Source organism: Harpia harpyja, chromosome 6 (assembly GCF_026419915.1).
Source record: "Harpia harpyja isolate bHarHar1 chromosome 6, bHarHar1 primary haplotype, whole genome shotgun sequence".
NCBI lineage: Eukaryota > Metazoa > Chordata > Aves > Accipitriformes > Accipitridae > Harpia > Harpia harpyja.
The window spans coordinates 24,162,787-24,175,633 of record NC_068945.1 but is presented as its reverse complement, the minus strand read 5'-3'; the positions used below and the strand labels follow the sequence as shown (position 1 = coordinate 24,175,633).

Here is a 12,847-nt window from a genome sequence, read left to right as displayed (position 1 = left end):
ACAAAACAAAACAAACTTACCAAACCCCACACAATAGTAAAAAGAGACACACACTTCAGATTTTCTAAAGACATTAGAAAAGTCTTTAACGGAATTGTATTTAAGAATATTTTTCATGTATTTTTGCTAGGAAGGGCCATTTGCAGGACAGGAGGGGAAACTTCCTGAATGAATACCAGACAAATCCTACTGATGACTCAAACATATAATGAAGTCTTTGTACTAATGCAACGTTAGAGAAATGTAACATGAAAAATGGATAGCTGGTAGCAATGTCCTTTGAAAGAATAAGACAAGTTGTGCTTAATTATTTATCTACCATTTCCCTTTTGGAGGCTTTTAAGAACAAAAACCTTCTTCCCTATGCCATCTAAGGCATAACAGTAACAACTGAGCAACAGTTCTGTTCAATTGACTCTGCTGTGACCAGATTCAGCAATGCTATCCTCTACCTGCTATGCCACAACATCCAATTTCAGTGTCTCAAATACACACTTTCAAAAAAAAAAAAAAAAAAAAAAGAAAAAGATGTCTTCTTGCATGAACACATTTAAGTTAACTGTGTTGAAAAAGTAATAATCCTTCTCATCCACCTGAACGCTTGCCTATTTCAGGGGTATCCACCACTGAAGTGGTACCTAATGACAGCTAGCTGTCATTCCTGCTAGGAATGAGAGAAAATATGTAACAAGAGGTCACACCTAGCGTATTTTGAAGATTACTAAGGAGACTTTAAAGTCCAGCTAAAATAAAGTGGACCTATGCTATGTCAGCCAGCCTGCTGTTAAAATTTCTGGTGAAAAACAGACACTCTGATAATACATAGTTCTAATGCCAAGTTGTCTGCATTTCTTTAATTCTGCAAAACAGTAAGCATTAACTGCTACCATTCAAAGCCTGGCACAGTTCTAGTATATGAGAAGAGCAAGGAAGGATCTTACAATAGAGCCTTTTTATTTTCCCCCCATGCACAGATGCAAGAGCCAAATTTACACATCACTGTATCCAAAACAAAACAAGATAAAAACGAAAAAACCAACCATTCTAAAAAGAGTGTCACTTCAATGTAATAGTTTCCCCTATCGTACTGGGGAACACTAATTTCATTACCTGAAATATCATTCCATCAAGCAACTGGCATTCCAGTTTTAAGAGTAGCTTTTCAAATGGCTTCAGTTTATCTTCTTGAATCCCAAACTTAGAAGGGTTGTGATGGACAGATTTTAGCAGCCTATAAGGAGCAGGTGTGGAACACATACATACAACACAATTAAAACACGCTAACGGTTTTGTCATATCCTGTACTATTTTAATAGAGTTGAATTGCCCACATCTGTGCCCAGCAGCAACTCCAAAATTAAAAAAAAAAAACCACAAAAAACCAACCACTAGGTCTGTATAAACCATTTGCATTTGAAAAACTCCCATTTATTTAGGTTTTCAATGAAACTGAGTTATTATTCCACTAATTTAACTACCTTTATAACTGTTGACTCTTCAGCTTTTACTTAAATCTGTATGCCCATCCCCATAATCAATATGGTTAGGGATGGTCTCAGATCACTTCTGTACAAAATCAGATTTCTTATTGAATATATTTTAAACCCCATCAACCATTACTCTGATTGTCAGGATGCTTACCATGTATTGTAAATGTAACATTCAGCACTTTAAAAACTTACTGGTGCTGTTAGGAGGACACAGTGGGAGCTTAGCCCTGCTCTTCATTGAGATTTCTGGAAAACTCTTGGGGCTACCGAAATCCATGTTCCCACACCGACTTTCTTGGAACAAAGACACACGCACATGTTTTTATGTTGTGGGAGTATTTTTCACACCTTCAGAGACACACCTCTTATACATGGTCCAGTGATCTTTCAGAGTGGCATGATTGTCAATTATTTCATCCAGAGTGATTAAGACTGTCAGCAACTCTCCCAGATGCTCGTACATTGCCTGTTTTTAAAAAAAAAAAAAAAAAAAAAAAAAAGGACTGTAGTTATTGAAAAGTTTATTGCAGTCATGCATGGTGTATAAAATTTCAGTTCCTTTCAATATATTGTCAGCCAACAAGACATCAGCTAGAGAGTTAAGTCAGATTTCTTAGTTTGGTAGCTTAAAGATTTAGTATTTCTTGTAGTGACACAAGGAATGTTAGTTTGCATGCAGGCACTGCTTTAAGTTCACTGATCTATTTCAACATTGAAGGTAGGATTTTTAAAATTGTCTACATGCAGAAGCACATATTGCACACAATAAGGGAACGTGCAAACACTTTTCCGCTAAGAAAGGTAGAATATGACAGACATGGAGATACCAGCCCTTTCCACATAAAAGCCAGAAAAAGCCGATTAGCAAAATAAAACCTTTAAAGGAGATTCCAGGTTGAAAGTCGTACTGGAAACTCACTTTCTCACTGCTTTTCTTGGGATTAAGGATCAAGACATACATATATTAACATAAGCCAAAGGCTTCAAAATCATTCCCACCTGAAAATGAACTCCAGATGTCTCTATAATTTTAGGTGCATTCCTGTAAATAAAATTAATATTTTAATGACTTTTTAATGCTTAGAACAGAGCATACTTATCAATTCTGTATCACAGTGTGTTCTTTGTTTCTTGGGGTATGTATTTCTTCATTAACATAGTAACTTCAGAAAACAAAAGAACCTCAAAATCTGATTAAAAGTATATGCTATGTGAAATCTGTGTGCTAGGATCAAATTTAATATTGCATTTTCAAATGTATAGCATGTGACTGGTTCAAACCACTGATTGCATTCAGTGCACATGTATATCAGCAATTACCAATTCAGTTATGCTAACAGCAAGTAGCCTTGATACATACAGCCTTATGGCCAAAAAGTACAAAATCACTTCACATATTTAATCAAGCCATGTCCAAGCTACACATTCAGCCTTGTTCATTCAGCACCATATAGAAAATCCACCTTATGCTGTAGTGTAAGGCAAAAATGAAAACAGCAAATAAACTGAGAAGAATGATGCTATCCTGTCTGGGGTGGGGAGGTGGGGGCTGGAATCAAGAGCCCTGCAGTTATATTCAGAGCTAAACCCAACAATTCTACTCAGAGCTAAACTCTCCCCAGTTTTTAGAGGAGCTAAACCCAACAGCCCTTCCTAAGTTCAACTTCAGGTGTTAAAACCATGGTGGTTCTGTGAGGAATACATCTACCAAGATTTACATATTTAAAACAGACTGCAGAAGTGATCTGATTTTTAAGCTTCTGAATCTACTGGTATCCACTGTATCAGTCAACAGAGGGCATCTCTCTCTCAAACAGAGCAAGGATAAAAGAGTAATAATATCTCTTAACCATAAAGACTAAGTGCCTCCGAAGCATGAATTCCATCAAAAGATGACAAAAAAATAAAATTCTTGCATCTCTTATATAAAAGCACTGCCTTTTCTGAAAATAAAACAAATCCACTTCCATAATAGCTTATGAAACCCAAACTTGCACAGCAAAGCACTCTCCATATCTCTAGACAACAATATTCAAAAAATGACCATGCTTTAGACAGCACATTCATATTTTATACATTTGTTTAACTACATAGAAACAATATAGCATTTTAGGGAATAATTACTTGTTGCTGGTATAGAGAACAGCCAACTGATGCACTACATTCACCACCACTTCGTAACATCGGGTAACAAAGCAAGACAGCTCCTGAAATACAAGAAAATAAAATGCATATATATACATATATATATAGACCCTCCTCATACCCAAGTTGTCATTACGTCCAAAACACTGAACATAAACCACTGAACTTGCAGCCCAAGCTCCAACTACATCCCTAATCCAAGTCAGTGGACAGACCTACAGCAGGATGGAAAACAGCCTACTAACAGCTCCGAAAAAGGATCTGGGACTAAGCTAAGAAGCTACTGAACACAAGCTTCCAGTACAACTTGGATTATTTATGCTATTGGTTCAATTTATCACAGACAGTAAGAAGTGACTTGACAACAGTGCACAAGTACTTTCAGAGAGAATAACCCTGATAGCAAAGGCTGTGCCTTTTCCCACTAGATTCAAGAGTCATGCTCTGGGAGCTGGTGATAGCCGAATTCAAATTAGAAATTAACACAGAAGCCTGTACCTACTGCAAGAGTGATAAACCACAGAATACTGCTTTAAAAAAAAAAAATAAAGTCTTTGAGAGATATGCTTGATCAAAGCAGAACTTGAGCTCAGTTACATAGTACAAAATGAGAAAGAACAGCCCAACTCTGACGACGTAAAGGACTATCTTAATTTCTATAACGGATTTTAACATGGCATTCCTTGAGCAACAATAGGATAAATGAATTCAAGTTTCCCTTAACTGCAATAATATTTGCTCATTAATGCACCCTATAATCCCATCAGGGAAAAGTCAGCATGTGATGAGTCTACCCAGTCAGCACACAGATGGCTTCATAGCAGACAGCCCACACTGGCTAACCAGCCAGCCTGCCGTTCTTGCCAGAAGACTGGCCAACAGCTGAATTCTGTCTTCCTCTCCATCAAAAATAGATCTTATTTGGGCTTCTGCCTTCTATTAGTCACCAGTTTTCACAAAACATAAAAGTGTCATTACTTCTTATACTTGTATTGCTCTAACAAACGCAGCTGAAACAAGCCAACAGATTCCAGAGGAATGGATTAATAGACAATTGAGATCATGTTTCCTGGGAAAGGGGCACCCGCTGCTGTTTTAAAACTTCCAGGAAATAGTCCCAATTTAACAGCACATGCATATTAGCAGCTTCATAATACAGATGATATTATTTTATCAGTTCTTCAAATACACTGTCTTCTGCAGGATCAAGAGTACCTAACTAATGTTTCACAGCAATATTTTGATAATTTAAAAAAAAAAAATGTTTTGACATAGCAAATTTGAGGCTATTGCATCTAGTTAATCAAGAAATCTTGAACTCAGGAAAACCAATAAACCCATATGTGGACATTAGCTCTACTGTCATATTTAACCCCAGCCAGCAACTAAGCACCACGCAGCCGCTGACTCACTCGCCCTCTGTGGGATGGGGAGAGAGTAAAAAAAACCAACCAACCAACCACACTCATGGGTTGAAATGAAGACAGTTTAATGGGACAGAAAAGAAGGGGAAAATAATAATAATAATAATAGTAATAGAAAATACAAAACAAGTGATGCACAATACAGTTGCTCACCACCTGCTGACCTGTGCCCAGCCAATCTGTGAGCCACAGTGTCCCCTGGCCAACTTCCCCAGTTTATATACTGGGCATGACATCATACAGTATGAATACTCCTTTGGCTCTTTTGGGTCAGCTGACCTTGCTGTGTCCCCTCCCAGCTTCTTCTGCACTCCCAGTCTCCACTGGCAGGGCAGTATGAGAAGCTGAAAAGTCCTTGACTTAGTATAAACACCACTTAGCAACAACTACATCAGTGTGTTATCAACATTATTCTCATCCTAAATCCAAAACACAGAACTATACCAGCTACTAGGAAAAACTTAACTTTATTCCAGCCAAAACCGGGACATCTAGGAAAGCAACATTTCACCCCTTCCATCATCTTCATTTGTATTTTCACACCGCCTTTGGGATATGCTTATATCACTGACCAGAACAGCATTTCCCAGTCTATGGATATAGACTACTACCAAGTGGATTTAGGGGAACACACAGCTGAAAAAGAACAAACTCCATAAGGAAAAAGTTTTCCTCATAGCTTTACCCAAAGCAATACACACCTGTTAGCACAACAAGCCTCCCTTTGGGGCAACATCCTGCATCTCCCTTCTTTCCAAAGTTGCTCAACAATCAGCAAGCCATCATAGCATACATAAAAAGGAGCTCACAAGCAATATTGCTATATTTTTGTGTAGTGTTTACCCTATAAATATACACATCAGCATATACCCCATAAATAAACATAAACTTGTTCTACAGAGTGGGTTTGCAATGCACATAGATATCCAGACAGCCAGTCACCCTGCTGTCAACTTCCACCTTGACAGAGCATCCTGGCAGGAAAAAAAAAAGTCTGGAAAAACACAAATGTACGGTAACCCCATTTCAGGTAACCTCATTTCAGAACCACTAAAAGGTCTCGAACATCTGCTCCAAAAGAAATAGAGGATGAAGGATGAAACTGACAAAGCTGATAGGACAAAAAGCTTGAAAAATGGGGAAAAAAAAAGTCCCAACATACCCTAAAACTAACTGTACTTGGGCATGGTAAAAGAGGTTGAGAAACAACTTCCTATAGCATTCAACCTGTTATGACTCAGTAAATGACTACTGCCATGCTACTATACACCAAGAACAGCAATTTTAATCTTTGTTAAACTAGAATTTGTTTAAACATTCTGGAAGCTTCCTGTATATTCTCTGCTTCAACACAGATATTTCATTACAAGCAATACTGCATAAAAACAGAGACGTTTTGGGGAACAGGACAGTCACTTAAGCTATGCTAAAGATAAAAAAAAATTTCACAGTAGACTGAAATCCCAGAGCACAGGAAATCTGCAGAAGAAACACAGATCCTGTTTTCATGCAAAGGACCCTGATAACAACCAAGCTGTAGAGGAAATCAGTGTTCTTCCCTGAAAGTTTGAGTGAGGCACAAGCAATTTTTTTCCAGGTACCTGTTTTAATTTTGCTTTCTTTTATTAGCTAAAAAAAGATGTGTAAACAATTAATCCATTCCCAATGCTCAATGAAAACTAAAACTTACTAATCAAAACTATAAAAATAGATACTTTACCATCAAATGAAACAACCTCAATTTATCTTCTCTTACCAAAATTTTAAGTAAGTTCTAATTTCTTTGAGCAATGATTACAAACTGTAATTTCTTCTCTCGTTAGACTTCCAGTGTTTTAGACAAGTATAAAAAAGCCCCAAAACAACGTGTGATACATCAGCTGGTTGTGACAGGTTTGCATGCAAAACATAGTAACGTATCAAATGACTGAAATGCCTTTCAGCAAGATGCAGGCAGGATACTGCAGACTGTTAAATCCACTTTGCAAGTAAAATTAAGAGTGTAATTGCTGTCAAAAAAAAAAAAAAATCAAAACATACTCTACCTGCAAGAAAGAAACAAATCTTCCCATCTGTATTTGGCAATCTCCCTCCACCATGCTGGAATCTGTGGCTTAAAAGAAAACATTTGTCACCACTTTCAAAAGCCTGTGTTATACCTGTTAAATTAACTTTGAAACTTGCCCTCCAAGCCAATTGTTTGCATTGTCATACAAGTGGAGCACACTATTATATGCATACTGATGGAGCCTTAAAAACTTTTAATTTTGCTTTCCTAAGCTGGACTTATTTTTGAAGTTTCTTTCTTATTAAAAATTACATTGTTTATAAGTTAGACACAAAGCAGAAAAAAATCTCCATCACCTGAAAGAAAATAAAGAATATGAAACATAATTCTTTAAAGGCAATATATATTATAAACTTTGTATAAAAGTTTCCATTTTAAAAAGTTTGTATGAAAGTACTAGGTATTTATATTGCAAGGAACACCCACTGGTAATTATTTACTGAAAGAATATACTACACCACTAATCAGAAGAAAAAGCTGTGCAGCATACAATTTCCTCAAAAATTTCATTTTCTTCTTCCTACATATCATCGTGCACAAAACAACCAGCTCATCACCACAGCTTCAAAGCATTACCTGTATGACAAAGTACACTAACAGGATACTATGAAACACAGTAATTACACCACCAATGCCAAATTGTTTCAGTCAGCTGGAGCAGTTGTAATACCACCTGACAAAATATAGTCTTTTTAATTTGATGACAGATTCATGCTCTGGACTTGAGATTTTTCTATTGGGCCACCCTGTGCAAAAATGGCTTACAATTGCAAGTTTACCTGCAGAAGAAATGCAGGTCTTATTGCTTCATAAAATATTCTTTTAGACCAGTCACCAGAGACTAAAGGAGTCTCCATACTTCTGTAAGATGGAGCTCTGGGACAAGATTCTAAATATTGCATGCTTCCCCTTTACACACTTTATGTAACCTTTACTCTGTTTAGTGCATGTCCCAAAAAATCTATCCAACTGTTTATATTTCAACCATCCTTGAGCCAGTAACTTTGCCAGCTGTTCTAAGCAAGCAAGCTTTCTGTTATCAAAGCAGATGCTACACGGAGGAATATGGAAGTGGAAAACATAATTTCCGCATCCCTACCTAACCCGCAGAAGGCTGACCTCTCAGTTCCTGCCATTCTCAAGCATTCCCTGCAGAACACCCATCAGGAACAAACTGCTGCTGTAATATGTTAATCTGCAACAGTCTGACTTCTTTCATGCTAGAGACATGGAGAAATTTTCAGGGATCCCCAGTATAATTTTGGCAGCATATCACTTTCTTTTAAGATATTTAAAACCACATTTGACAAGAAGTGAAAATCTGCTAAGGGAAAAAAAACAACCCCACCAATAAAACAAAACCCCCACACTTTTTCATGCTCCTTAACTGAAGCCATCTTATATAGCACCTAAAAGAATGATAAATAGTCCCTAGCTCAAAGATTTCACATTCCCCAATATTTCTGTCACAGTCAAGGCTCTTGGAAAGCTTTTAAAAAGCCCTTTTACAAATCTACTATGAAAAGGCCTTCCCTTTCTCTCAAATTTCTGAAATAGAAAACAAAGTTAGGTGATATATCTTTAAATCAGCTCATTAATATATTCAAGCCCTCAGGACCAAGATCTGTGCTTATTCCCAGACTAGCATCCTTTACGGTGGAAGCTTAAGACCAACCCTTCAGAGGAGTTACCAGTTTAACTCCAAGACAAAAAGCAGCTTTCACCTAAAGCAGGGTCTCATGACTTGTAATCACTTATGCCCCTGTATTACATCGTGGTTGGTCTAAACAGTAATACAAGTACTGTTACCTGCACTTGAAGGGCAGGTAACACTAACACTGCAACTCTTCTTGAAACAACTATGGTTGCATAAGTAAAGTAGGCAGGACTTGGTCCAACTTATTTATTAATGGTTTCATTGGTTTATTACAATCAAATTACAGATTTATTATTTTACTACAACTGATGTAAAATCTAGTCCCAATAGGAAATAAGTTGGTTTAGGATGTGTTTACACGTGAAAAACAGGTTTTCAATACATTACTTTGAAAAAATATCTGCTACAGTATATAAGCTGTACATTATACATTTCACACAACCTCAACAGCCCATACTGCCTACTTCTCATGTAAATAAAGCTGCAACAAAACCTCCTGTTAATGTAACAATACTTACTGGAGGTAACAGGGCTCTACAGATAAATCTTAATTCTTACCTTAAGCTAACTCAGGACAGCTACAAGACACTAACATATATCCCTATAACCTCAAAGTCTGTTATTTGGTGTTCAAAGCTACAGAGAAAGCATGTACCTGTATTATAAAATTACACTTATTGTAGCATTTAATATAACCTGAAGCAGTAACATAAAACTACAAACTTTTACAGTAAAGGGAGCTACTTACCTCCTTCTCCATAAAACAAGAGGCCATTATAAAATTTAGTTTCTGCCTAACAACAAAAGCAGAAATTTGTTTTTTAATAAATAGGATATATGTAATCATGCTACAAAAATTTAGACATCACATCTTGTTTCTTTACTGCTAAAGAATAAAACTATATATCAGCTTGCCAATCTGCAAACATTTTCATACACAGCAATAAAAGGCAGCCAAATTTACCTCATATTTTAACTTCTTGATTTCACAGCAAAGAGCAGCATACACAGTTATTACTTTGTTTAGAACCTAGATTCAAAGGAGGGAAAAAACCACACAGATTACAAATAGATTCACATTTAGAGGGCTTGGTTTTAGTCAGAATAACTATTATTTTAATTTTTCTTTTTCTTTTAAGCATAAAGCACTTACCTTGTTTTCTGTCTTTATGAGCTCCAGTAGGGAGGACTGTTCGTATGGCAAAAGCTAAAATTTAAAACAAAAAAACCAAAACCCAAGACACAACTTTAGAAAATATTGGTCAAAAATACATTTATCCAACTTGGTAAGTATTCCTCCCCCCCCCCCCCCCCCCCCCCAGTTTAATCTCAAACAGGGTCAGTAATAAGAGGGCCATAATTGCACACTACTGGCAACCTACACTGCAGGAAACATTTGCTCTTCACATTTACTTGGAAATACCTTTCCTTTCACTCTAGGCAGAAAGGCAAATAACTAGGTATACTATATAGCATTTACAACAATTTACTTACAAAACTAAGAAAACAACAGCGTGGTCATTATGGAGTATGTAGAAAAAAACAAAACAGCTCAGGAAATCTAAAACATGAATTAAGAATCCCAAATGCAGGAAACGGGATACATGCTGTATATCTGTATGCAGGCACTGACACTGTACTGAAGTCAGCCATTATATTGGCTAGTTCTTATAGATCCAGCACTGTGGTGGCCCTACACATAATTTATTCAAATTATTCAGACAGATGAGTGCTTGAGAGTACATCTTCAGCACAGACAAGTTCCATGTGGTAAGAAAAGCGCTTTTAAATGATGTCTGCAAATTCAGTGAAGAAAAAAAAAAATAATGCTCCACAGAGGACAGAGAACTTATGACCAAGGAAATAGCCACCTCTGGAGGACAGAAAATACTGTACCAAGGCCATTAAGTCAAAACACAACTATAAATACACACACAGTTCACTCTGCGGTTATACAACTATTAGTGAGCTCTTCTGGAACCCCAACCCCCAGATAAAAACACCAACACCCACAGGGAAGAAATTTGCTTGAATTAGCCTTCCCAACACATGAAGAACTATAAATTCATTTAACTTCCACTAGTATCCAAAAGACTAGAAAAGAATAATATGAAAACATCTTCTCTTATGATATGCCTTAATTTATTAATTACTTGATAATTAAAATAGTATTGGATAGGTTTCTCAAACACAAAAGTCAAAATTTTAAGAGCACAAGTGCATCAAGCTTTTACTTCTCAGGTTTTGAAGGAAAAGAGGCACTAGGAAAAATAACAGTTCCAATGCTTATTAAATATATGAAGACCTTTAATGCAATAGGATCAAGACTGAAGTCCCAAACATCTCCAACAGAGTCATCCAAAGCATCTTCAATTCTCTTCAGCTGAGATGTATATTCCTCAAGAAATTTTCCGTAATTCTTCAACTGCACTTCGGCATGAATTTCTGAGAATTGATAACATTTGTACAGTTTTATAGACTGTTCAGTAAACTGCAATATCAAAAATGTTATTAAAAAATATTTAATCTGTTTCTATTTAGCTTTAGTACTGTATTCCTCATTTTGATGCAGCATTTTTCCTTAATACAAGTGCATTTTTAATACAAAGTTTTTATTTGTTTAAAAACAATCCCAGAACTCAGTGTCAATTTAAAAGAAATCGAAATACTACAAGAATATCAAACATACTAGTGGTTTGCAGAAAATTATTTTTCAAATTTACATATATTTTCAAACTAAGATCTTAAACAAAACTAACAATCACATTACAATACTGAGCAAAGAAATGACTGTAGAAATTGTAACACACCAGGTGATTCTGCCCATCGGCTGAACCAGCACATATGCAATTATATTAGAACTTTGAGGCAATAGGTCTAATCATTTTGGCCTGAATAGCAGTTGTATTAGCAGCAATCCTCCTTCCACTTTCCCCCTGCTACCTCTCAGTAAGTTATTTGGGCATTACACAGGAGGTTTATGGCTTTTAACAATCCCCCCCACTTGCAAATTCACCATCTTCAAGCAGAACTCTTCTTCCGCTTAGCACCTAGACATTGAAAGGCACAGCTGTCCATTACTGTTGGGGTAAGTAGGTTCAGCTGGTCAAACACTAAGAATAGTGGTATTAATTAGCAAAGTCAGTCTAAAGACAATTAGTCCACAAAACTTTCATTCAGTCTATCCTGATCTTATTTCTTCCCACATTAAGACACTACCCCCTCCTCCCCAGATTATATACAATTACTAACTCAGTTGCATAATCTGAACTACAGAGTGAACGATTACGGCTCAAGGCTTCTATGCTCAGTAAGGAAGTACAATCCTTTTTCATGTGAAGACTAAAGTGTCTTCCCCATAATTAGATAACAAATCTAATAGCTTGTTATCTTCTGCTATTTGTTGAAAACAGTATTATCTAAAAACTTGAATGTAAGTCAGCTGTACAACTGACCTTTTCCTAAACAAGAATTCAACTCTCACATAGCTTTATACATGCCCTTTCCACATTTCAGCAAGTAGGCTGCTCTAAAAAGTTCAAAGAACTTACATTCTTTTATTCTGCATGTTTAACCTCTTACTCATCCACATTGCCAATAACTGAGCCAAATGGTAGTTGATGGCTACTTCAGTGGAAGAGCACTACTGAATCAATTTTCACTGAAGACATTTTTTGGAGAAAGAAAATATTTGACTGAGACACTGCACTGGGCAGAAGGGGAGGAATGAATAAGGACAAAAATAAGGAAAAGATGAGAAGGACTATGCACAAGAATGTTGAGATTGAGAAGGAGAAATGACTGCAATGAAATCCTGAACTAATTCTAAGCTACTACTTTGAAGCCAGCAGCAATGCCAACCGTAAGGGCACATGGACTGCAAAACCTACCCAAGAAGCACAGTGAAGTAAACTATCCCTCGCAAAGTTCTGCATTAGTGCCATTGGGTGCTACCTGTACCTGCAGTCTAGACAGTGTACAGGCACTGTCAAAATAAGGAGACTGAATTTCATATAAATGGATAAGAATCAAGTGAACAAAAAACTTGCATCAGCAGTATGCA

General features: G+C 36.6%; 1 protein-coding gene across 5 annotated transcripts in view; it reads right to left on the bottom strand.

Annotated features, from left to right (window-relative positions):
- WASHC4 (WASH complex subunit 4) overlaps positions 1-12,847 on the bottom strand; it is a 41,709-nt gene that overhangs the window by 26,310 nt on the left and 2,552 nt on the right. For 3 of the 5 annotated variants that reach the window (XM_052790897.1, XM_052790899.1, XM_052790898.1), the window contains exons 2-10: positions 11,090-11,229; positions 9,938-9,991; positions 9,749-9,814; positions 9,533-9,578; positions 7,105-7,172; positions 3,615-3,697; positions 2,490-2,532; positions 1,853-1,956; positions 1,111-1,231 (exon numbers count right to left, since the gene is read on the bottom strand). In XM_052790897.1, coding sequence (XP_052646857.1) covers positions 1,111-1,231; positions 1,853-1,956; positions 2,490-2,532; positions 3,615-3,697; positions 7,105-7,172; positions 9,533-9,578; positions 9,749-9,814; positions 9,938-9,991; positions 11,090-11,229 — 725 coding nt within the window. Of the gene's footprint in view, positions 1-1,110; positions 1,232-1,852; positions 1,957-2,489; positions 2,533-3,614; positions 3,698-7,104; positions 7,173-9,532; positions 9,579-9,748; positions 9,815-9,937; positions 9,992-11,089; positions 11,230-12,847 lie in introns of those variants that run through there. The other 2 variants (XM_052790900.1, XM_052790901.1) reach the window with 2 other exon arrangements.